Genomic DNA, 27,009 nt, shown 5'->3' with positions numbered 1-27,009 from the left:
TGAAGATGACGTATAATTTATGAACTAATCCCTTATAATGATCCAACCGAGTATGATGAAACTGGGGCTTAGGGTCTTAGCGCAATAAGCGTAACGTAAAGGGATCGCCTCTTTCAACCAGTATTACGCCATCAGCTCGCGAGATACATCAGGCAACCTTGTTGATATCTCAACTAGAATACGAGATAATATGATTTTTTTGTGTTAATAAATTAGTTTTTAGACTGTCCTGAAGAGTTGAATTTTGAGTTAGATTGTTTTTCACGGGTCTTAAGTATTATAAACCAACCAAGTCTGAGTTAAGGTTGCCATTTGTACCATCTATGTTGTGCATATTCTTTGGTAATTTATGTGTTTGTGTGCAATAAATAATGATCTATCTATCTATCTATCTAAACACGCGCAAGAACGGTTCGAAGGGTTCCTTTTTGTGGGGTGTCCGATGAGCACTTAACCATTTTTTTACATTGAATTAAATATTAATCAGAGTTATTAAGTAAATTAATATAGTACATATTAGGTATTTATTCGGTAGTAGGTACTTTGGTATCAAAGGAAAGTAGGTATTTATTGGAACCATCTTCAAATTCATTGTATTGTACTCCTTAAGCCGAAGCAAAGGGGAAATATCACGTTTATTTACTTAAAGATTCAATCTTACTTAATAAATAATACTTCTAGTTTGGTTCATTGAACGTTAAACAACAAGAACATTATATTTAGATTAGGTATGGGTATATTTATAAGCTCAAATTATTTATCGGTATATTAATGTTTTCCTTCAACGTAAGAGCGATGGTATACATTATACTTAAATTCAAAGAATTCATTGGTAGGTACATGTCGGCGCCGGGATTCGAACCCGCATCTCTGGCGTGAGAAGCTTACCCGACTCAGCTACCACCGCTCTACTAAATGACTAAAGAGACTATGACACCCTGTTTATCTGCAGTTAAGTCAACTCAATTTTACATCCAACAAGCGATTGGTCCACAAACTGTACTTACCGTAGATCTGTGGGGGAAACGTAAATGAAATATGCTGTAAGAAAGAAAAGTGTAGAAAAAAAAATCTACTTCAATGGCTGTATGCTTAAACAACTCATGGGTCATTACATTAAGTACCAATTAAATTATCCTATAACGGAAATTTATGTGAAATGTTATTCACCATTACCTACTGCGTAGGTAGATACACCTACACAGTACTTACACCCACACAGTATTTAGGTATAAGTACCTACCTACCTGAGACCTACCTATAACACAGAAAAAAGATTCGGCTCCAAAAATGATTTCGAAATTTTCATATTCGTACGTAGCACAGATTAAAATTGCGTTTTGCCAGAGGATCCTTTCAAAACGAAAATACCGCAGCTTATATTAAGCTACTTCGTGTCCCCGTCAGATTGCTTACAAAAAATATTTTATTTGATACACTCAGCGTAGTTATTACTTCGAATTGGATGTAGAGAATGTGTTCGTTAAAAACTTTCAGTATATTTTTTTCATCACACGCTTTTTATTGCTCAGGTTTTAAATGTTTTATATCAAAATATCGGAATGCCATCGGAATGAGTAGTGGAGAAATTACAGCGCATATTAGAATTTTGAACAAGGAAACTATTAGAATATTTTCGACGTTACCCGCAAATTCTTATAGGGTTACCATCACCGAACAGCAGCGTCACTTGCTTGTCAAATGTGATGTACCTTGTTGTATCTGACAGATGTTTGACAGGCAAGCGACGCTGTTTTAGCCTCAGTTCCATCATACTCGGTTAGATCATAACCAGGGATTAGTTGCTGACTTTTGACACATCTGGCAAGAAGTTAAAATGAAGATTACGTAGTTATAATTGATGAACTAATCCCTTGTTATGATCTAACAACAACACACACACAACGTTCACAACTTGTATCGCTTTACAAATAGAGTACCTCTTCTCAGATACCAGTGTACGCGTTCGACAAAGCCTTCCAGAGCAACAACAACATAATGCAGGTGCACCTCGGACACAACCCGTGGCGGTGCGACTGCCACTTCATCCCGAGGTTCCAGGCTCTGCTGCTGAAGTACAAGCGGGTCATTCACGACCTCAAAGACATCAGGTGCTCCAAGTCCGATGACAAGGAGACCTCACTTGTACAGGTGAGCTCTATTCTATTCTATTCTATTATATTCTCTGTGGGGGTGTAAGTACCTGCACCTGGCTCTCTCGAGTGGAACCTTTGTGCATATCCCCAAGGTCTAAACTGCCTTCCTAAGCTTGGACCATTTCCCACCACGCTGGTCCACTGCGGGTTGGTGGGTTCACATATCTAGATGTGCTAAATCTAGATATGCAGGTTTCCTCACGATGTTTTCCTTCACCGTAAGAGCGATGGTATACATTGTACTTAAGTTAAAAGAACTCATTGGTACATGTCAGCGCCGGGATTCGAACCCGCATCTCTTGATTGAGAAGCGGGCGCTTACCCGACTGAGCTACCACCGCTACACAGGTGAGCTCAATTGTACAGGTATCTATCTATCTACAGGGTGCTGCAAAAAAGGTATACTAAGCCGAAAGGTGGTGTTATAAACAACTTTTATTCTACGAGTTTTGGAAATTCGCGAAAATAAAATGGTTCTCTATAGTTAATTGTCACACGTGACGACGTGAATTGTGAAAACTCGTGAACAAAGTTTGTTTCCACCCCCTTTTGGCTTACCCTGTATAGTGGCGAGCTGGGTTACCGTATTTAGTCTCTAAGGTGGGCCATTGTGCGTGATACACTATGTAGTGCTGGTGACAAGCTGTTAAGCCAAGTCAAGCTCACGCCAGAAATCCAGTAAACGACCAGCGATCACAGGATTCGATACTATTTTAGAATCTACACAAACATATGGAAAAAACAAATATCACTTTTGGAACTGACAATTTGCCTTAAATTTTGACAGTGACAGTTGAGGATACTGTTATTTTTTCCATATAATATTATGTTTGTGTAGTTTCGAAAATATTATAGAATCGAATCCTGTGATCGCGCCTCTGGTTAATTTTAGCTTCCCGGAGATATCCCGGAGATCCGTGGGTTTTTGAAATATGTAGTTGCTGAAATATATACTTGTGATGATGATGATGTCCTCTTCGTCGTATCCGACAACAGCGACTCTTGCCACACTCTGTTATGTGCTCTTATGTGGCTGGCAAGTCCGAACTTCGTCTTGAACACCCTGTCACACTGAGCACAGTAGAGCAGAAATTGTATAATGACACAGTTATTATTTAGTATGTTTGTCGACACCAAGGCAAAAAAAAAAAGTTGTAGTGAGAACTTTTTCGGCCTTTGTCTTCGCTCTCCTTGGTGTATGTGGATGTTTGTTAATTATCAATACCTCTACAGATGAAACAAAATAAGAATTTAATGGGTGCCTACATCCATAGAATATATTATTTATTTGTACATAACAAGAAAATAAATGTTTCATAACTTATAAAGAAAAAAATTGTATAATTGTATTTTTATTCTTTAGAAAGAGGGTTGTAAAGATTCAAATTGAAGTCCTCCACCAATATATAGGTTACCAAATACCGATACAAAAATCATGTTAAATTTCAAATTCAAATTGATACAGAACATCTGAATACAATTTGCATCGGAACTGCGTCGCTTCAACAGTTTGAAACTGATTCTAGCTTAGCTTCAGTTAAGCTCGAATGGGAGATTTTCAACCATAGACAAAAACCGATTATAGATGGCGCTAATAAAACTTCATACTCAACTGCACTGAATATTTTTTTTAGCCGGCATGGACACCAGTCCTTTCAGCCAATACAAAACCCCAATGGATGTGAATTTAACCATATGCAATAACTAGCTGTTGTATTATGCATAATATTAAGTGTTAACTAGTTTAAGACAGTTTTGTACCATTTATGACATCTTTCGTCTCCTCAGAAGAATGCAGCTCATAAAAAAACGACAGGCCGGATGCCATTTATTGGTAGATTTTGGAACTTTTAAACGTCAAAAGAAAATCTCCCATTCATGTTTTAAGTAAGTTAGTTTCTCTGACTTTGGCCCTAGTTCAGCGCCGATGCACATACTAAGTCCACAAGGCATTCACTCGATTAACTATGTCCGAGTACAATTGGCGAGAAGTCAACGGATTAAATAATAATGATGTCAATTCTGAAGGCACAATTTCTAATTTTAGTGATATGAAATGAAATATTTATTTAAGTATACAGGATAAGTTATTCAAAAAATATCACTAGCCCCACACTAGGATACCCTGTGTTGTGGGTACTAGTCTCTTCCGATATTGTGCCATATAACTACTTACTTATAACTAAATCCAACAATCATAAAAAAATCGTGAATTACTAATTAACTCAGCAAATAGGAAGTAACTATTACATTGTTGAACCATTAAACAATTAAATTAAGTTGTACAATTAAACAATTCAATAAGTTATACATAATTATAACATTTAGCATCTATGCAATGAAAATATATAGAATACATACAAACAACACCAATTAATTATATTTTAAGTATCTAACCCATTTATAGTATTTAAGTTATTTAAGTAAGAGAAATTATTATTATGATTTATTAAATTTATTTGCATGTGGTTATAAATTGTTCAGTTTTATTGTAATCGAGTGACAACTGACAACAACCATCTTTTTATTTTTGCCCTGCATGGCTTACGAGGTATATATGTTGCAGGCATTTTAAGTCCGCTAACTAGTTGGACGTTTTGTGACGCTTGTACAATCAACGTTCGGCCTAGTCATACAACTGAATAGCGTCATCCAATGAACGGGCTAGCGGTTCAATCAAACAGGAGATTAAACCAGATGCCTGCGACATATAAAATATTAATTTTTTGTATATATAAAGGGACCGAGAAAAGAAAAGGACCTCTGTCCAAAGACAGTATACTTTCTCTCTGTATGCCATGTGGTACGTCTTGCCGCACGTGATATTATGGCTGTAGCTTGGGCATTTTGTGAAACCTTAATGTAGTAGAAGTTATAAACAGCTGTCTTACAGAGAGACATTCTACGTCCCTGTACAGATTATCTGTCGGATATCTGTATGGTTTGCAGAATGCAATTTTAAGAACTGCACGTTGTGCTCGCTCAAGGCTCAGCAGATGGGTTTTACATGCTGTGCCCCAGGAAACTATGCAGTAAGTGGGCACAGATTGACAGAGAGCTAAATACACCAAATTGAGTGTGGAGTTATTACTAACATGTCTAAGTCTCTTGAATACGTAAAACAACTTTCTTACTCTTTGGGTGAGTGCATTAATTTGTTTTCTCCATGACAATTTGCTGTCGATAAACACTCCAAGATATTTAATGTGGTCTAAATATCAAAACAATTAAAAAAAAAATAAACTAATAATTTGATTATTTGTTTAAAATTCGACTTTTTGGTAAATCTCATTTGCACTGGCAAAATTTATAGTTAGACATTGCATAAAAAACAAAACGAACAACTCTTTCTGATTATAACTTAAATACCTATAATAATAATTATGTTTTGCAATATCCTGTTTACGGCGAAAATGCATTGCATAAATGCAATAATGCATTGTCATACCTAAGCTAAGCATATCGTTGGGAATTAAATTTTAATTATTACATAAAAAATGAATCGTCAGCGCACGTGGTAACGACTTCGCTAACGCGTGACATCGACTTGGCTTTGATACGAAAATACAGGGAGCAATCATCATCAGTAGACATCTTTTTATTTATAATGGCATCAGTTATAACCTGGATCTTTAATTCTACGGAATTCTGACATTTCAAAAGTGATGCTACTTAAAAAGCTCTTAACCGAAAAAAGGAAAAATTTGGATCCATTTCTGGGCAATAAAACAATAAAATGACAGATAATGTATCGAATTCATATTAATTACTTTATTTTATTCTTTAGCTGGCATCACTTCCTACTAAATTCAGGGATAGTAAACCTTTTTAATCGATTTCAAAAAAAGATTCTCTATTCGGTACATACTCGTATGTACTTATGTAAGATTATTGGGATTGCACAACAAACAAATATACTTGCAAAATTTTATAGATGTATGTATGTTTATAATGTTTGTCCACGCATATCTCCGAAACGATTGAACCGATTGCCACAATTTTTTTTTAATGGCTTACATTGAGAAGTCTAAGTTTCATCATAATCGGTTAGTATTAATAATTATTAAATATTCTATTCTATTCTCTTTGGGGATGTAAGTACCTGCACCTGGCTCTCTCGAGTGAAACCTTTGTGCATATCCCCAAGGTCTAAACTGCCTTCCTAAGCTTGGACCATTTCCCACCACGCTGGTCCACTGCGGGTTGGTGGGTTCACATATCTAGACGTGCTAAATCTAGATATGCAGGTTTCCTCACGATGTTTTCCTTCACCGTAAGAGCGATGGTATACATTGTACTTAAGTTAAAACAACTCATTGGTACATGTCAGCGCCGGGATTCAAACCCGCATCTCTTGCGTGAGAAGCGGGCGCTTACCCGACTGAGATACCACCGCTCTTATTATTATTTAATAATCGATTAGACATTTTAATAATCAATTATATTTTTTCTTTATTTATTAATTTATACTTTAATTAAGTATATTATTTTTGTGATGTAAAGGGACGTAATTATTACTCACCGTAGGTAAATCCCCTTTTAATTTCGAGCGCCGCATTTAATAAAATGGATAGGTACCTACATTCACTAACAAATAAAATGTATAGAGTAGTTTAGACTTAGATGTTCAGGGGGGTATTCACTCTCTAAGTCTAAATCGACGAACGAACGAACAAGAATTGTCACGCAATCGGCACGCTTAATACAACGAGATAGAGCCGAGCTCTTGTTCGTTCGTTTGATTTTGGTAGTGGCCCTTCAGACTCGTATTGAAAAAAGGGCTCAGCCAAAAAAGGTTTGTTATCTCTGACATGTCAAAAGTAGATAACTGTCAGAATTCCGCCGAATTAAAGATCAAGGTATTGTACAACTTTGTTTTAAAAAGCAGCTGCTCCATACATTCTGGTTGAGTAAGTTCCTATGTATATGTCGCAACCGGATCGTATAATCCGCCGCATTACATTACGTTACGGCTGGCCACATCGTACGTCTACTGTAATTGTAGGGTGACCATGACCATACTTATAAAATAAAGCAACTTTTTTATTAATCACTTTTTTCGGTTTTTTAATACCAAATTTTTTACTAGTCTAGAATTATTATATATTATTATATATACTAATATAGTAAATAAAATAATTAGCTTTAGAAATAAGTAACGTATTTTCAAAATACTGCTATTTGGCATTGAAAATACTTTACAACAATATTTATACAAATAAAGAGTACTCTATCTATCTATCTATCTATATGTAGAGATCTAAGACAGTCTTTATAAGGCAAAAATAACAAAATTATCATAGTTTATATAGATAGAAACTATGATAATTTTATGTTACATGGAAATAATTAGCTTAAGAAATCAAGTAAGTAAGTAAATATCATTTTGTACACAGTTATACATTGTGTCGTTTTTCGAACCCGACAAACTTTAAGGGTGTATTCTACGAGTGATTTCATCGAGAAAACAGCCCCATATGTGGGGTCAAATCTCTATATTCTAGAAATGGCGGCCATTTTAAAGTTTAAGATACTTAGTTTTCATAACAAATCATATCTCGAGATTTAAACGCCTTACGGACATTACGGACATGAAATAAAATGATTTTATCCGCAAAAAGTCATTTCTATCCAATAAAAATGGCACAACTGCGAAAAAGTTACATAAAATAAGTTACAAGCACCTAATTTAGTTTTTTTGACAAAAAAAAACAGCAAACATTTACATTTACTTGAATAACTTTGAAAATAGCCCGTCTTTGATGGTATTTTATGTATTCTTTTAAAAGTGTTTGAGTTAAGCTAAACAATGTTACCAAAACCGTATCTCTACGTCGAGGCAGTCAAGAATTATTGAAAGATCAAACACACAAATTTTCGCCATAGCATAATATATTTTTTATTGTGTTCCGGACAGTGACAGGCTAATAACTATTAAAGTCCTTTGAAACGTTCTCAGTATGACGAGTAAGTTCATGTAAATGACCATGACAAGTTCTCCGAAAATATTCAGCTTGTACGGTGTAAGCCAGGGGTTACTAAATACACTCACGAGCAATGAAAAAAATCCAGAGAAAATAGCACCAAATTATATTATTACTAGCTGTTCCCGCGCGCTTCGCTTCGCCTTAGAAAGTTTTACCGTGGGAATTCCGGGATAAAAAGTAGCCTCAGGGTCTAGACCATATGTATACCAAATTTCATTCAAATCCGTTCAGTAGTTTTGGCGTGAAAGAGTAACAGACAGACAGACACAGTTACTTTCGCATTTATAATTTTAGTTAGGATTCATAAACAGAATGACTGATGGAATGAACAGAATGAATATCTCTGTAATATTGAAAAAAAAAATGCAGCACGTCAGGATAATTTATTACCAACTAAAAACGTAATGATCAAATACTAAAATGGTAAAATGGGGGGTCACTTGTTGCCAACTTTTTGTACGTAAGTGGAACTTTTTCATAGCTCGTCTGTGTAGATACGTATAACCTAAGCCGTGTTTTGTTTATATGTCTTGTAGATGTTAACCAGTACTGCGGTGGCGACGTAGCAACAAGGTTTTAATTAACTAGGTTACACGAGTAGTGTTGTTAGTTGCTTAGTCAGTACCTAACTTAGATGGGTACATTCTATGTTATTAACAGCCAATAATATTCTACCACAATACTCATTTCGAACCTTTGTGCATATGCCCAAGGTCTTCACTGCCTTCCTAAGATTGGACCATTTCCCACCACGCTGGTCCACTGCGGGTTGGTCACATATCTAGATGTGCTAAATCTAGATCTGTAGGTTTCCTCACGATGATTTCCTTCACCGTAAGAGCGAGCGTCAGCGCCGGATCTCTGGCGTGAGAAGCGGGCGCTTAACCGACTGAGCTACCACCGCTCTTTTTATTCAGTAGGTAAAGTGGTTTAATTCTTCGGGACACAATGATTTATACATCCTGTATTTGCGCCCAGCCGCCAAGGACGGCCTATTATATTGACTCGGCTGTAGATCACGGAGGCAGTTAATTCAATACACAAACAACGACGAGTAAACACGAGTTACTTTGACTTCCAGCCAACTGACCGGCCCGTTCAATTATCGACCAGACACTTCACAATAGTACGGATCGTTTTCTCGAAGTTAAGCTGGGATTAACGACCGAATGGTGTAGTAGTTGGCGACCCTGACTGCTGTACCGAAGGTCTTGGGTACCATTCCCGGCCGGGGATGATTGTTTAACGTCAGTTTTCTACTTAAGTCTTGGGTGTTAATATGTATATAAAATGTATCTCTGTATGTATCTGTGTAGATATATCAGCTGTACGATACCCATATTTCAAGCTCTGCCTAGTTTGGGGTCGGATGGCCGTGTGTGAGATGTCCTCACAAATTATTATTAACGTCCGTTATCTACGGCAATAAACTCGTTTAACGCAACCAATAACAACGCCGTATTTATGATCAATCGCGATATAGTCACGTTTATCTACGTCGATAAAGGATCCGTGCAGCGGGAACTGATTTTACTAGCCGAATTATGTAGTCTACATAAGTTATGCTCACGAATTGTTTACATTTCGAATTTAAAATAAAACTTACAAGTTAAAGCTAGAAATCGTCCTAAATAAACTAAAAAGACTCGAAAAATATTCTAGGGCTAAAAAAATGGAATTTTGTGCAAACAAATTACAGTGTATTTTGTTTCTATCTAGGTGATGAATGACACGCGTCACATAGGCGTTGGATTTGTTCGTATTCTCACCGTTCTACGTGAAAATTTTGTGCAGAAAGATAGTATACCTAGTGGTGGTTGTGTGTTTATAATTATGTATAATATAACGAATATACTCAAAAACCACTGAGCTGATATTATATAATGTTACATTACCTCTATTAATCATTAGGTAGAGGTAGGTTACCCAGGTAACGATTTAAAATCTGATTCGAAGCTTGCGCGGAAATGCAGGATGTGAGTAACTTAGGTACTTTTCTACAGAAACATACGAGTACTTTCGCTAAACAACATTTTTATGTTCTCTCATTCCCATACAAAGTTTCCATACGTATGGAGTTTCTATGAAAGATCGAAAAAGCAAATTTTCGACGAAATCTTACATAAGGACCAGCAAATCATCGGGTGCCTGAATTTACAGATTTACACCCTGTGTACCTATCGCTTATAAATACTTGTTTTGACACCGAATTTCGGATTCAAAATGTATTGAATTTGACACTAATTAGTTTGTAAGGACCACTTGCACAAACATATTAAATCTAGGTTTAGTGTCAAAACTCGATTTAAGAAACGTCAATCCATATAAATTTATGGATTAAATCGCGATTTAACACTAAATCTAGATTTAATATGTTTGCGCAAGTCGTCCTAAATATTATTTCGTTTTGACTTCGCTATAGGGTCCCTGTTTATCGCATCGAAGACAGAAGCCCCTCTACTATAACTAGTAGGTATCTAGGTAACCTACTCCTGCACAGGAAATGCACAAACTCGGTTTCATAAATGGTTTCAGTACTAATTAGCAGAAAATGTTCTATTTATTTTAAATGACTAACTAACAGCAACCGTAATTAAAAAGCTTGCCACTAAATAGGACTTCGCAGAAAGTTTAGAGTTCAATATGCAACTAACGTTCTTGTTTTTAATAGCTTTTTATGAAAGTAGTGAATGATGATGAAGATATTTATTAAAATGCCATTTAAGTAGGTACCTACCTGTCTATTTATTAAAATTACATAAACATACGCGTACGGTACTATGCGTACCTGAGTGCGGATGATGGCGCCAAAAATATAATTATAGCAAAATCGCGTATTGGCTGTGAAAATTACATTATTACTAGACTGGTGGTGGCGTAATGGATAAAGCCTCGTCCTCTCAATCGAGAGGCCGTGGGTTCAAATCCTGGCCTGTACCAATGAATTCTTCCAATTGTGTTTTCAGGAGTTTAAGTACTTACAATAATACCACGTGCTCTTACGGCGATGGAAAACATCGTGAGGAAACCTGCACATCTTGATTCTAGATGTGTATCCTAAGTGCATTGTACTTATTCCAAAACGGCGATATGAGTGATATCACGTGAGTACAAATGTGATGCGAAAAGTGGGTGGCTTGCTTGTGAGCTACCTCTGACTACCCCTTCGGAAATTACAGTAGTGAGTGCATATGTAAGTAAATTACATTATTACAAGGCGACAATTTTCGCGGTGCGCCGCCACTCAAACCGTATGCTTCCGCACTAACTGTATGTGTTGTGTACGGATATTAAATGTTGTATTTCCTTGAAAACATATATTGGTTTCATAATATTATATTATGTACTTATAAGCGTTAAAGAGCCGTGCCGATGAATTCTATGGTAATATTAGAGAGATTACTACCCATGGAAGTAATAAACACTAACCCCCTTATTCATAGAGAAGTTACAGAACGTTTTAACTAATAAACTGTTTTGTCCCTCTCCGACAAAGAACAATTTGTTCTTTGACAGAGAGGGACAAAACAGTTTATTAGTTAAAACGTATTGTAACTTTTCTATGAATAAGGGGGTAAGTACTTATTACTTCCATGCTACTACCTAACAGATCGAGTATGGGTAGGTACCTATAGAGGTATAGTACATCATATGCAATTAGAGGTTTTGATTGCTAGCATCAATGCGATCCACGTCCGTATCTTGTATCATGGTTAATTGATACCTACGAATATAGAAATGTATAGAAATATTGAACGTGATTGGAAAGCAGTGACGGAGTTGAGAGCAAAATTCAATTTTAAAGGCTGTACGAAATGCTCGACTCTTTGTACAAAAGTTTCAGCACAAACACGGGTAAATGAAAGCGTTTTAAAATAGTATTTCTGCGCGAAGTCTATACTTAAAAAAAACCTTAACTTTGTCCATTGCCTGAGTAACTAGAACATACATGCACATTGCACAGGCCATAGCCCCTTAACCACTGGGTCCCATTACTCCTAATTTGGGAAATAAGTTTCTCATCGTGTATATTTGTTTATGGGGAAATAAAATTATTTGACCTATTTTATTCGGAACTGAGTAAACTAAGAAAGGGTCACAAAATTTGTGAACCGATATGGTTAATAATAAAATAATAATAAATAATAAATTTCTTTATTAGATTCGAAAAAGGGTACAAGTTAGTAAAACTAAGATCCCTAGCTCCCCCACTAGGATACCCTGTGTTGGGGGCGCCAGTCTCTTTCGTTCTTAATACATTGTAACAGTTAAATAAGGTATAAGTGAGACTTATCAAAGAAATAATAAATAAGCAATACTGTAGGTAACTTAGAGTTGTACATAGTTTTTGTATCTTATCATCTTAATTTATAGTTATTATTTGGTGTTTGTGTATGGGTTGTGTGTGTGTGTGTGTGTGTGTGTGTGTGTGTGTGTGTGTGTGTGTGTGTGTGTGTGTGTGTGTGTGTGTGTGTGTGTGAGTGTATATGTGTGTGCGAGTTACAGAGACTGCGTGAGTGTGAGTATGTGAGAAGAGTTTGAATATGTTAGTGCATGTAAAGTATATGTAATGTAAGTTTGAGTTTGAGGGTGTGTTTATTACTGTGCGTGGGGATAATGAATTGAAAGATTCACTTTAGAGGAACAAGAATTCGTTCAGTTTGAAAATAATTAAGTCCTAATAACCACTTTTTCAGTTTTTTATTGCAAGTGTATCTGGTGCAAGTCAAAATTTTTAGTTTTTTATCTGCAATACTATAGAGGAATGGTCCTCGGATGCATGGTGCACGCCTAGCAAAAGCTGTGCGCGTGTGAGGCACCAGCCATACATTTTGTCTTTTCCTTCTTGACAAAACATTTAATGTAAATAGAGCATTTCTATGGTACCTTAGGACAGTCGACAAAATGTATAGCTGCCTGACATTGAGCACTTCACAGTCATGGTACAGATGCTCGGTCGGATATCTAAAAGGCTTCCTATATGCCACCTTCAGAACGAAACGTTGAGCACGTTCAGCAGCTATCATGTAACTAACTCCAGCACCGCCCCACACTACTATGCAATACGTTAAGATAGATTGGACTAAAGCAGTATACGTAAGCCGGATAAGGTCTTTGTTAGCTATCATTTTAAGTTGCTTGAAGCAGAAGGTAAGTTTTCGTATCCGTCCTCGCACTGCCTCAATTTGTTTGTCCCAGACGAGTCTATCATCCAGCACCACACCCAGGTATTTTAAGTAGGAGACTCTTTCTAGTTGAGGGCAATTGCAAGGCGAACCGGCTCTGTCGCGGCTACATTGGTGGATTTTAATATTTATAGTTTTAGTAGGGGCTGTCCGCTCTGTTATGTGAAAAGCTAGGTATTTGGTCTTGGTAGCATTGAGTGTCAGCAGGTTACACTGAAGCCAAGTTGCAATCCGTCGCATACCCAATTCAGCTAAGGCAACGACATCTTCCCATGAGTGCCCATGAAATATAACAGCCGTGTCGTCAGCAAATGAAAATGTTGTAGCATTTGGGAGACTGATTTGGTTGAGGTCGTTGATGTAGAGGAGGAAAAGAGTTGGACCTAGCACACTGCCCTGTGGTACTCCAAAACCTATCGTTTTAAGTTCGCTGAAGGTGTTATTTATGCCGATTCTTTGCTTCCTATCCGAGAGGTATGATCTGAACCAGTCCAGTGCTAAACCTTGAATTCCATAGGATGCCATTTTTTTTAGTAGAATTGGTCGAGACACAGTGTCGAATGCCTTGGCGAGGTCAAGGAAGACGCCAACGCACCTTTCACCTGAGTCCAATTTCTTAGCGACATGATCTACTAGGTTGGCTACAGCGTCTTCCGTTGACCTTCCTCGGCGGAACCCAAATTGGTGATCATGTAGGAGTGATTCTTTTTCTAGAAACTTCAGCAACTGGTTGTTAACGACTTTCTCGAGGATCTTAGACAAGGATGTAAGTAGAGAAATCGGCCTATAATTGGTCACATCATTCTTGTCGCCAGACTTATATATTGGGCATACGTTGGCCATCTTTAGATTAGCAGGCACCACACCAGAAGAGAGACTGAGGTTTATTATGAAAGCTATTGGTCTAGACAAATAGCATGAACAAGTCTTAAGCAACCTATTAGATACATTATCCCATCCAGGAGCAGAGTTATGTTTCAGGTTACTTATGATCTTTTCAACTTCGACATGATCAGTGGGACCTAAGAAAAACGATTTGGTTGAAGAAGATTTGATGTTAATATTATTGGCGAGCTCATGTTCTGTAATGTTATTAATTTTTAATATTTTGTCTGCTAAATCTTGGCCAATAGTTGAAAAATAAGAATTTACTTTGTTAAGCGAATCTTGTTGATTGTCACATATGTTGAGTAGGTTTGTATTGGGCATATTAGAACGTTTAAGATGGCAGATCGATTTTATTGCCTTCCATGTTTTCTTACTATCTCCCTTACACTGTTGAAGCAATTTCTCGTCATATGCATTCTTAAGGTTTTGAAGTAAGTTGTTGCAAAAATTCCTATACATTTTATATTTAGTTTTAATTTCATCGTTACTTGATTTTTTCCTTGCTTTTGAGTGAAGCTCATTTCTTTTTTTGATGCATTTAAGTAAGCCATTTGTTATCCACGGTTGTCTGATGAACTTGGAGTTTCTGATCTCGGTGTGTGAAGTATGTTTTTCAATTAGTAAGTTTAATTTTTCAGTTAACACATTTTCAGCAAGAGCGGCATCTGTGTGACTATACAAGTCCTCCCAGTCTATAGTGGAAATGTCAGTCGCGAGATTGTCATAATTGACTTTAGTCATTGTTTTGGTCAAGCCACCATGTTTTACAGGTCCCTTGTCAATGCCAAGTATGATAGAATCATGATCGGTTATGCTAGAACCACAGACAACAGCAGTGCATTTCCGCCGTGTTTTGACTAGAAAGTGATCTAAGCAAGTCTTCCCATGAGTAGGAATGGTGTGACTTGGTACAAATCCATAATGCCCAGCCATGTTTAGATAGTGTTCCGCCCTTGCATCCGTACTATCCTCACATATATTCAGGTTCATATCACCAGCTATGACTACGGTTTCAGTGGACACACTTTTAATTAAGGATTCGAGCGATGATACAAATGCATCAGTGCAGCATATCGATGGAGATCTATAAATAGCTATAATCGTTAGTTCCTGGTTAATCTGTATTGTAAGACAATTAGCACCGTTAAAGGGGGGTTCGACAATATTTAGGTTTATGTCATTTTTTGCAAAAATTACAATCCCGTCATTTTGATTTTGGTAAAGATAAGATTTATAGAAGTTGTAATGTGTTATACTAAGGTCAGTAGTGTTGTCATTTAACCAGCATTCAGTAAGAACTATAACATCAGGGAGGAATTTGAGTCTTGATAGGAAAAATGTAAAGTTCAAGAAGTTTTTGTTTATGCTACGAATGTTTTGTGCAAGAATGGTGTACTTGTTTTTAATATTCCCAAGTTTTTCGAGACAAGTTTCTGCTCCAACGGTGAAAGTATTAGGTATTAATACGGTTTCATCAATTTCAATTTGTAATGTATTATCCATTAAGTACCGTAATAGGAAGTCCAATTGAATAAACAGATAATTATGCTACAGTACTTAAAGCATATTACAATCATATTATGTTTAACATTGTAATGCTCGTATGACGAGTGGTGCCTATATATTTGCGGATGTGCACTTAGTTGAAGTGTGAGATGCGATTTGGTATAAAGGGAAGGATGTTTGTGTGTGTGTTCGGGGGTGATATTCGGTGTGAGTGACTGGTTAATGTCAGTGTGGAGTTGAGGTTTTGTGTGAAGTGTAGGATGAGTGTTGGTGGTGTGAGTAGAGCATAAGTTGAAAGTAATTTTATATAACAAAACAAGTTTTATGCATGCAAGTAGGTATATAGACAACATCTTAACTAAGTTATCTGAGTACGGTAGTGAATACATCATAGTAGCCTTAAGTATAATTAGTGGTAGATACAAACTCAAACTGTTCAGAAGTAGTCATTTTAGTTCTTCGAGTTTCCCTTCATGTGCAATTAGAATGTAGGGGTCGCCAGACTTTTTGCGCAGGTAGACAAGACCATTGCTGGTCCAGCAGAAGTCGTAACTATGAGTTTTAGCAAAGTCCCGGGCGAGGTAATGGATCCGTTTAGCTCTAGCTGTCAAGCACTCAGATATGTAGATTGGGGTCACGTTACCTGTCAGCCCCAAGTGAGTACTGTTCAGTTGATCACTTCCAGATCTGTTCCATTTCTTTGCACTTTCCAGAAAGCACGACTTCAATAAGGTGTTTGATACTTCAAATATCACAGAGGAGACATCTTTATTAGCTTTGTTGTTGATCCGGTACACATCTCGCAGGTCGCTATTCCCGAGTTTTAGACCCAGTTTGTCGCTCAGTGTATGAATCATATTAAACAGGTCGTTGAGCTTCTCGTTTTTTATCTTAGGTACATTGCGGATTTCAATGCATGACTTTCTCATGATCCTCTCCATGTTCTCACATTTGCTGTCAAGCAAAGAGATTTCCTTCGAGATTACTTTCCTATTGTCTTCCAACTTATCAATTTTGTCCTCCAGTGCAGTCAGTTGATTAGTTACGAATGAAATGGACTTTTCAATGGCTTGGTTAGTTTCTTGGGAACTTGTCGACATGCATTTTATTTCTCTGACATCCTTTTCTATAGTTTCAATTCTGTGCAGCAGTTTTAATTCGAGTGAGGCAAACAATTTTTGCAACTCACACTGCATTGATGTTGAACTATCACGTTCGTCCCCCGATAGCCGACGTCTCTTATCACAGCGCAGGTTTTCGCTAGTCGGCAAATCAGGATTAGAAGCGGACATCGAGATGTTAATCTGTGGGGGTGTCCTAGTCAGTTTAGACATAGTGAACAAAGTTGTTTACCTCAGGTGATTAAGACGGTTTAGTAGGCAGTAGGCAGCGATACCAAGGAATGGAAAGGTCGCTAACTTCACGTCGGTGGGATGGAATGCAGCGACTTCGTAGCAGTAGCGTAGCGGCGTAGCACTGATAACGGCCCGGCGCGTAGCGGACGCTACAAGCGGCGCGAGACAGAGACAGCAATTATGGCACGATTAATTTGTCGCCTTTCACTTTTGGTAGCACAGAGTAAAAATGAGTTTTAATAATTGGTACTTAAGATTGCTATTTGATTGGCAAAGTGGAGCGTGGACTTGTACACGTCTGCCTCTAAACAGTGCCCGGACGAAAGAGGTTGTCTTTTTCCTTTTCGGCCGATGCCGATGTGAAAATGAGATACAGTCTCTCTTTGTTGATGTGCAAAGGAATGGAAGTGACAAAATATCAATATTATGAAATTTATTGTAATGTTTTTTTCGAGATGGGCAATGGTACCTAATTGATTCCAGTGAACGATAGGAAATGGACTAGGATAGAAAAGAGGAGGGAAAGGATTGGCCCATAGAGAAAATAAAGTATGGGTTGGCCGAGTTTTGCAAATGGATAGTTACAATATTATTAAAAATATCTTGAAGGCGGTATAGCGAAGCTCGCAGGCAACAGCTAGTGATAAATAAAAGGATTTTATTGGTTAATGGTAAACATCTGCGGGCGGCTCATATCGCTTCATAGTAAATGCTTAATTTCTCGCTCAAAGGTATGACGTTATATAAATGGAAGCCTACGTCAATATTACATCGTAAAATAATCATTGACATGCAGCCTCAAAGGTTCATGAGAGAGATTCGCACATAAATCCACAGAAGGGTGAAAAAGAAGTAAAATTGAATAAATCATATTCATAAAACTGTAGGTATGCATCAATACAAAATCATTAAAATTATGTTATGTGTGTAGGTAGGTCACATTAACACAATGAACTGTTTTCCTTGACAGCTGTCAGTTGAGTTTTTGGGTAAGCCAATAGATGTCGTGACTAACATAGTGTACAGTACTGTCAAATACGTCAAATATTGCACATAGAGACCAAAGATATTGAAGTATTAAACTCAGAATAAGAAACGTTAGGTACGTTTCTTATTCTGAGTTTAATAACTCACTGCTTTAGTATCTCTATTTAGCCAGTTCAGAATGTTTATTTCATGTTGTGATGGGGCAGACTAAACCACTTTGTACAAAAACACTAACTTTTATTTAGATAGGTAAACAAGATTACAACTCAATGAAATTAACTTTGAACTTTAGGTATTATAGTAATGCACGGTCCGTGAAGTATTCGCGAACGAAGTACTCCCGTACGCATGCCCTAGCAAGGAGGTAGTTAAGCCGGTCCAGGTAGTTCCAGAGGTGTGGAAGCTACGCCGTACGCAGCACAACTGAACCTCCGTCGGCGGTGGGGCGCCTTATAAGGGCTTCGGTTCGTTCGTTCGCTCACGTCGCCGCGCTCCGAGTTAGCTCACTCATTGCTGCTCGTTCATTCAGTAGTAGTGATGCGCTGATGTTTATGGAGATCGTTACATTCTCCCCCTCTGACTCTGATGGCGTCCCGACGAGGAGTCAGCAGTCTTCTTTGGCCGACCTCTGGGGCGCCCTGTAGTAAGAGCAGCTGAAGCAGTCGGTGGGCAGGTTGTCTTCTTAGGTCGTCCCCTTTTACGGAGTGGTTGTGCTGGTGTAGGTAATGTGTCACCAGCTTCGGGGTCTCCATGGTATGGCGTTAATGCAGTTGAATGATAGATACCAACAATGGAGTCAGCCGTGGATGTTGAAGCAAGTTCGTAGGATGTTGGCCCGTGTTGTCGTCTAATGATATATGGCCCATCTCGTCTTGGTGAGAACTTTGCTGTGATACCTTGGCTCGCTTTACTTATTGGATGCAGGTTTACTAGGACAAGGTCTCCGACATTGTAGGCTGGAGACTGTCTTCGCTTCTGGTCCACTCTTGTTTTTCGTACCTCTTCTTTTCCTTCTTGCACTTCCCTAGCTACCTTCAGGGTATCAATGTATTGTAATAACTTAGGTGTGATCTCTGGTATGAAATTTTCAGATAATAAAATTCCTCTCAAGTCATGTAAGTTATCGTCTGGTGTTCTCAACTCTCGACCAAACGTCATATACGCTGGTGTAAATGAAGTTGAGGTGCAGATAGCCGTATTCATGGCAAATCGAATAGTTGGAAGTTTGTCAGGCCAGTCTCGGTGATTACCGTCCAGTAGAATTGCTAATTGCGTCTTTAGGTCCCTATTCTTCCGTTCGACTGGATTGGCTTCTGGGTGATACACTGGCGTGAAGCCATGTTTTATTTTCAAGCAGTAAGTGAGTTGTTGCATGACTCCACTAATAAATTGAGTCCCGTTGTCACTCATGATTCGCCGTGCTATTCCATATCGCAGAAATATCTCATTTAGTAGTACTGTTGCGCAATTCTCTGCAGTTGCTGATTCTAGTGCAAACAACTCAACCCATCGTGTTGCAACATCTTCCACTACCAGTATCCAGGTTTTGTTACAGGCCGAAATCGGTAATGGACCAAACAGATCTACGGAGATAACTTCGAATCTCTGTTTCATTACAGTAGTCTGGAGGAGGCCAGCAGGCTTTTGATTGGATGGCTTATATCTTTGGCAACTTATACAATGTTTCACATAGCTCTCAATGTATTTGCGCATCCCTTGCCAGAAATATCGTTGAGATATTCTTTGGAACGTTTTCTCTGATCCATAATGACCAGCCATTGGATCATCATGATATACTTGAAGAACATTGGCCCATTCATGTTCTGGAACTACGAGTTGAGCATCTTCAGCGTCTGTATCGGGATTGTGTCTGTATAGTAATCCATTATTCATCAAGTAGCCCTTGTGACTCCAATATACAGCATTATCATTGTGATTTGCGTCTTCCAAAGCGTTTATGATTCGTTTGATATTTGAATCTTTTAGCTGTTCTTCTCTGATCTCAGCTGGGCTTCTTGTAGGCATATCGACTGTAACAGAGCAGATTCCACAATCAGCAACGTGGAGATCGTCGCATGGTGGTCGTGACAGGGAGTCGGCAACCACATTCGTCTTCCCAGGGGCATATTTAACCGTCAGATCGTATGATTGTAGTTGGAGCGCCCATCTCGCTAGTCGTCCGGATGGGGATCTTAAGTTTATTAGCCACTTCAAGGCTTGATGATCAGTTACTACTGTCACAGGTAATCCCTCCACATACCCACGAAACTTGGATAGTGCCCATATCACAGCCAGTGCTTCTCTTTCAGTGGTTGAGTAATTTCTTTCAGCTGGAGTGAGAAGACGACTGGCGTATTCAACTGGGTGCTCATTTTCACCCTCCCCCTGGACCAACACAGCTCCCAATGCGTAGTTACTTGCATCACTCTTAATGATATAGGGTTTGCTTTCATCAGCTTGTCCGAGTATTGGTGCAGATGTAAGTCGGTGCTTTAAATCTTCATATGCACTTTGCTGTTCTGACCCCCATAACCAAATTGCATTTTTCTTCGTCAGTCTTGTGAGGGGCTCTGCCACTGCAGAGAAATTCATTATGAACCGACGATACCACGAACAAGTCTGTAGAAATGATATCAGGTGCTTCAGGTTCCTAGGTGGTGGTAAGTCTAGGATTGCAGAAATCCTTTCTGGATCCATCTTCAGCCCTTCAGGAGTTATGTAATGACCCAAATATTTTATAGATTCACAACAGAACCGGCACTTCTTCGAGTTAGCAGTTAGATTATACTCTCGGAATCTGTTAAAGACTTGCTGTAAATCTTCCAGGTGCTGTTCAAAGGAGGCAGAGAACAGAATCAAATCATCCAAATATCCGAGTACCTTCACATTTAGGCTTATTCGGAATCTGTCTATCAACCTCTGGAAGGTGGCAGGTGCATTTCGCAACCCGAACGGCATTCTATTGAATCTGTAAATTCCGAATGGTGTGATGAATGCAGTTTTGTCTTTATCGGTCTCACGTACACCAACTTGCCAATAGCCAGACTTGAGGTCAATTGAGGACATGAAAGGAGTCGGCTTTGCATCATGCAGAAGATCATCTATTCTTGGAATCGGGTATGAATCTGGAGTGGTGATCGAATTTAGGCGTCTATAATCGACACATACTCTAAATTGGCCATCTGGCTTCGGTACCATGACAACTGGTGCAGCCCAGGGTGAAGCGCATGGTTCTATGATCCCTCTTTTCAACATTTCTTCGATTTCTTGTTCCAAGATCTTCCTTCTAGGCGCCGACAATCGGTAAGGTGAAACGGAAATAGGTGCGTTCTCGCCTGTCTCTATTGAGTGTTCAGTGAGTGGTGTAGGATGTCCATTGCTTTTGAAAACATGTTCATTGCTTTTCAGAAGTTCTTCCAACTTGTTCCTTTGATCTTCTTTTAGTCCTACACCAATCTCGGCTACATCAATGGAATCGATCCTTATGTCTGTATCGTCAGGAACAGTAAAGAGAGCCATTGAATTTCGAGTGACGTCACGGACGCGATTCGAGACAGTTGCTTGTGGAACCTGTGTTCAAATTAAAAATAAAAAACTGTGTAAAGAGTAAAAATTCTTTAATAAACTTAGCAGGAAGTTATAGTATATCATATTGCGCGTGTTATAAACTATACAGATTAAGACAAAGTTGTGTTTTAAGTGCATATTTAGTGCAAATTCGATTGCTCACCAGTATTGTGCGGTAGTACTACCCTGTGTTTTTGTTTACATATTTGCGGTCAGCTGTTTAAAAATCAGCTGTTGTTAGACAGCTGTCGCTGTCACTTGTCAAACAAGAGCACCATCTAGTGGCGTACTTAAGAACTTCAAGGTGTACTACATTGTACTAATAAAATGGCAAACAAGTGCACCAGTTGCGGAAAGTTCCACTCATCGACAGATGGCGTTGTTTGTGGGATTTGTGCCGGATCATTTCACCGGGAATGCGCAGGATTGCTAGAGGGCGTCGTGGTCGCTGCAGACTGGGCCTGCCTCAACTGTAAGCGTAAACGGAGGCAAAGCAACTACGATGACACGCCAGTCAAAGGAGCTGCGGCGCCATATGCTGAAGCTGTCATGAATAATACGGCAAATAATGCCACCCTGGAGTTCCATGTTGACCTAGCACTGGAGATTAGAGCTTTCAGAGAAGAGTTAGGATCTCTCAAGACTTATTGCAGCAAAGAGATAAAGGGAGTGTGCGGCGAGTTTAAGGAACTGAGGGAGGAAATTTCCAGTTTCAAGGCTGCGATCTTTGCATGCAACAGCAGGCTTGAAGATATGGAGAAGCGAGTGGAGGCCATGGAGACGAACTACGCAAGCAGTAAATCTCCTGCTATAGAAAGCCTCGAGCAAGCGATTGAGGATTTAAAAATGGAACTACAGGATCGTGATCAGGATTTGTTGGCAAATGATATACAGATAACACATATACCGGAGACCAAGGCAGAAAACCCCTTACATCTAGTGAAGGTCATAGCGGTGAAGCTGGGCATGACCCTCGACGAGCGCGACATCGTGAGCGCCGTGCGGGTGGGCGCGCTGCGGCCTGCAGCGGGAGCGGCGGAGGGCGCGGCGGCGGCGGCGGCGCGCGCGCGGCCCCTCGCCGTGCGCCTCGCGCGCCGCGCCACCCGGGACGAGCTGCTGCGCGCCATGCGCGTGCGCCGCGGCCTCACCACAGCCGACATGGGCCTCGAAGGTGAACCGAAGAGGTTTTATATAAACGAGAGGCTCACTAAACTCAATAGGCAACTGTTTGGCAAAGCTCGGGATCTGGGTAAGCGGTTTTCATGGCGTTTCATTTGGACAAAGGATGGGCGTGTGTTTGTACGCCAAGCTGAAGGCAAGCCGTCATTTAGAATCAGATGTGTTAATGACCTAACTAATATTTTTGGAGAGGAACCAGTTCGCTCCACTTTGTAAATGTGTATTTTTTCATATTCTCTTCTGTGTGTATCTGTGTCTGTTCTGCCTGGCCATGCTCTGTTGCCTCATTGTAGATAATCTGCAAAATAAAAACAATAATACTATTAGTGAAATTAAATACTGTATTATTTATTTGCGAGCGTACCATAGTTTAGGATATTCTGAATGCTGTAATGATAATTATATTAACAATGTGTATAAATGGTGTATAAATATTGCTTACCTTATGTGTGCGATCATTTTTCTAGTAGGAGGCATGAACAGGTGGTGGAGCGTCGGTGCGGCGGGCGGGATGACCCCGGGTTCAGCAGGCTGGCTGCAAATCCTGTTGTGTACTCACTGGAACGACAAATATATATATTATTGTATCACTTTTATCTATGTACGAAGTTTCTACACTGAATTTTCGTCAATTTCTTATTTTGCTGTTTATTATAGTCTTCATCTGTCTTGTTTAATAGTTATAAATTTTATGAATAGGTCGGTGATTGGTTACTTACAAGTGTTGCCTTTTTTCCTTCACATCCAAATTGTTTTGGCACTTCTAATCATACATAACTATGACTAACACTAAATACTTTAAGGTTGGTTTGTTTAATGCAGGTTCTCTTGGTACAGGACACGACGAACTGACTGTGACTATACACAACTCTTTAGCAGACGTGGTGGCGATAAATGAGACGTGGTTACGTGACGGCGAGGAGGGCCGCGCTCCGCGAGTAGCCGGCTATCGACTGCGTCACGTGGCGCGGCCGAGGCGACTGCGCTCGCGGGGCGGAGGCGTGGGATTCTTTGTGCGGCAGGGCCTCTCCGCCCGCACCCTACCACACCCCCCCGCTACTACCGTCGAGCAAATGTGGATCAGATTAAATGTAAACGGGAAAAAGATCATTATTGGCACAGCTTACAGACCAGATTGGGTAAACGTAGACTTATTTTTAGACGCAATGACAGACTCCATAACTTCATTTAAAGACTATGACAGGATCGTTTTATTAGGGGACTTTAACATAGACTTTTCAAACTATAACTGTGCATCTTTTAAGTCATTAGAAAATTTTCTAAATACACTTAACTTGACACAACACGTACAGGAGCCCACGCATTTTACAGAAACCAGCCAGACGACAATTGACCTAATATGTACAGACGCTAAGGTTCGAGATGTTAATGTCATATACAAACGACCCTTAGGACGACATGCTTTTGTTACTATAACTCTTGACATTAAAAAGACAAAGACCAAACCTAGGACTATTACTTACAGACCAATTAGGGATATAGACATTGAACAGTTTAATAAAGACTTAGATTTACTAGACTGGGACAAAATAAACAGACTGGACGATGTCAGTGACATGGTGAGGTGTCTCAATCAATCGATCATAGGTCTATTTGACCTGCACGCGCCTGAAAAGACGGTCATAGTGAGAGAGTCACCACATCCATGGATCACTGACAATATTAGATTCATGATGCAGTTACGTGACGACGCCTATGACGAATACAGAAAGACTAAAACTGACTCAAAGAGACAATACTACAAAGACTTAAAACATCAAGTCAATGTGGCCTTATATTTTGAAAAAAAAGTGTTCTTTGAACGAAATATCAATAACAACGCTCATGACTCTAAGACATTGTGGAAGAACTTAAAAAAGACTGTACTGCCGACTAAAAATGATAATGACATACCGACACATTTTAATGACCCGGACGAAATTAACAGACATTTCCTAGACGTACCAGGAAACAACGACGTATCTGCATCAGACTTAACTTACTTTACAACAAACAGACACTCAGACAAGACATTTGGACTTACGACTGTAACTGCGGAACAAGTCTATAAAGCTGTGAAACGAATAAAAACAGCCGCCAAAGGAATGGACTTGATTTCGGTAGACATGGTAGAAATGACATTGACGCGAACTATGGACATCATTGTGACTATAGTTAACAAAAGCATACTGACGAAGACATTTCCCGACGATTGGAAGATTGCTAAAGTTTCCCCTTTCCCTAAAAAGCCGAACCCTTCGCAACTCTCTGACCTGCGGCCGGTTAGTATCCTGCCGTGTATGTCAAAGATAATAGAAAGGGTAGTACATGATCAGCTGTCGCGGTACCTGGAGGATGCGGGAATACTTCCGAGTTTGCAGTCCGGCTTCCGCAGCGGTCGCAGCACAGCCACAGCGCTGCTAGATGTAGTGGACAATGTGCTTGCGGAGCAGGAGAAAGGTCGGAGTACAATTCTTGTCCTCCTCGACTTCTCCAGGGCCTTCGACTGCTTGAATGTGTCCCTTCTATTATCTAAAATGACGTACTATGGGATCGATGAGGCATCAGTGCAGTGGTTTGGTAGCTATCTATCAAACCGCTCACAGGTTGTGGGTCTACGTAAGGCAGATGGCAGCACCATACTATCCACACCGCGTCCGCTGACCAGAGGAGTCCCTCAGGGCTCAATATTGGGACCCCTGTTATTTATTCTGTACAGTGCTGACATTTTATCGTCGGTGGAACATTGCCGCTATCACCTCTATGCCGATGACCTACAGCTTTATCTTTCGTGTGATCCTCAAAATATTTTGGAGACCACGCGGGGGATAAATGCTGATCTGGAAAGGGTGGTGCAATGGTCCGAAAAGAATTGCTTGCTGCTAAATCCTGGTAAATCCAAGTTTCTAGTCTTCGGAACAAGTCTCCAGCGAACGAGAACGATTGAGCAACTGTCGGCTACTACTATTCAGGTACGTAATGTGCCAATAGAGCGGGTTGCTCAAGCTAGGAACTTGGGTTTACTAATGGATGGACAGTTGAAATTCGAGGACCATATTGTGGGGGTGGTAAGTAGCTGCTTCTACCGACTCAAGGTACTGTACAGAATACGGGACTACCTCAGTGTCGAAATGCGGTCAAATTGTGTGAGTCATTGGTGTTGTCCACGCTGAACTACTGCGACGTGGTCTACGGTGGGTGCCTCCTCGGTAGATCTGAACGGCTGGTGCAGAGAGTTCAGAATGCGTGTGCGCGCTTCTGCTTCCGTATCCCCCCCAGGACGCATGTGACGCCGTATCTGAACAACGCTGATCTGCTCAAAATGGCGGCACGAAGACGATTGCACCTTGCAACGTTGCTGTTTGGTGTGGTCAAGCGCGAAACCCCGAAATACTTGTATGAAAAACTGCAATGGTCGTTCAATTCATACAAGTATAAGGTCCGCTTGTCCGTGCCACGACATCGATCGGCCGCCTTTCGAGGCAGTTTCAGATATGCGGCGTCCAAGTGCTGGAATGACCTACCCCCTCCTTTGAAAAGGCTACATGGTAGGTACATCAACACCTTTAAGTCCCAACTTAAAGGTTATTTGCTGACTGCGCAAAAATCTCTAACATGAATTTCAGCACTGGACTATAATGTAATTTAATTTATCGTACTTTTTGGCTTCTGTATTTATTGTTATCTATATATTAATATTTACCTATACACTATACATTAATATTTATACACTGCTGCTTGTTTCTGTTTTTATTTTAATTTATTTACTTATGTTGTATTTTTATGTCTCGATGTCGTTTCCGTGAGTCACGTAAAGGGTCCCTGCTGAAAATCAGCGCTGCAGGTGCATTTATGTACTTGTAGCATATGCTGAGCTCGGGGCCTTTTTGGCGCTGCGCTGATGCACCACCAACACAGACTGGTCAGGTATTCCTTATTTGTTTCTTGTGTATTTTTTGTATGTATGTTAACTATTTTTTTTGTTTTTTTTTTTTTTGTTTTGTGTTTTGTGTACTATCCTGTGTTTGTGTTATTAGCGTATATGTAAATTGTTTTTCTGTGTAAGTGGTGTATTCGTGTAGCTCTAAATAAATGTCTTTTCTTTCTTTCCTTCTTTCAATTTGGAGACAATGTGGCTTCATCATCAACTGCATTCATCTGAGCATTTCTCATCATGTAGTTCAGACGAGGTGAGTAT

The 27,009-nt window shown here is 39.5% G+C and overlaps 2 protein-coding genes and 1 long non-coding RNA gene across 4 annotated transcripts in view; 1 reads left to right on the top strand and 2 right to left on the bottom strand.

The window, feature by feature from the left end:
* LOC105384445 (protein singed wings 2) overlaps nucleotides 1-27,009 on the top strand; it is a 94,976-nt gene that overhangs the window by 31,729 nt on the left and 36,238 nt on the right. Inside the window, exons 8-9 of one of the 2 annotated variants that reach the window (XM_048622833.1) lie at nucleotides 1,951-2,151; nucleotides 2,523-2,828. In XM_048622833.1, coding sequence (XP_048478790.1) covers nucleotides 1,951-2,151; nucleotides 2,523-2,564 — 243 coding nt within the window. In that variant the 3' untranslated portion in view covers nucleotides 2,565-2,828. Of the gene's footprint in view, nucleotides 1-1,950; nucleotides 2,152-2,522; nucleotides 2,829-27,009 lie in introns of those variants that run through there. The other variant, XM_038115410.2, reaches the window with a different exon arrangement.
* On the bottom strand, nucleotides 16,030-17,401 carry LOC125488915. The gene is made up of 2 exons (XM_048622834.1): nucleotides 17,163-17,401; nucleotides 16,030-17,131 (listed from the first exon to the last, which is right to left on the bottom strand). The coding sequence occupies exon 2, from the start codon at nucleotides 17,055-17,057 to the stop codon at nucleotides 16,170-16,172; it is 888 nt and encodes a 295-aa protein (XP_048478791.1). The 5' UTR covers nucleotides 17,058-17,131; nucleotides 17,163-17,401; the 3' UTR covers nucleotides 16,030-16,169.
* On the bottom strand, nucleotides 22,896-25,030 carry LOC125488917. The gene is made up of 3 exons (XR_007266591.1): nucleotides 23,531-25,030; nucleotides 23,254-23,369; nucleotides 22,896-23,109 (listed from the first exon to the last, which is right to left on the bottom strand). It is a non-coding gene; the product is annotated as an uncharacterized LOC125488917 (long non-coding RNA).

Source organism: Plutella xylostella, chromosome 8, assembly GCF_932276165.1.
Source record: "Plutella xylostella chromosome 8, ilPluXylo3.1, whole genome shotgun sequence".
NCBI classification, from domain to species: Eukaryota; Metazoa; Arthropoda; class Insecta; order Lepidoptera; family Plutellidae; genus Plutella; species Plutella xylostella.
Note: the sequence above shows the minus strand (reverse complement) of the source record. Positions and strands in the feature narration are given on the sequence as shown.

What these genes read in the sequence shown, in the direction of transcription:
- LOC125488915 (XM_048622834.1), bottom strand. Translation starts at nt 17,057, where the DNA reads ATGTCTAAACTGACTAGGACACCCCCACAGATTAACATCTCGATGTCC.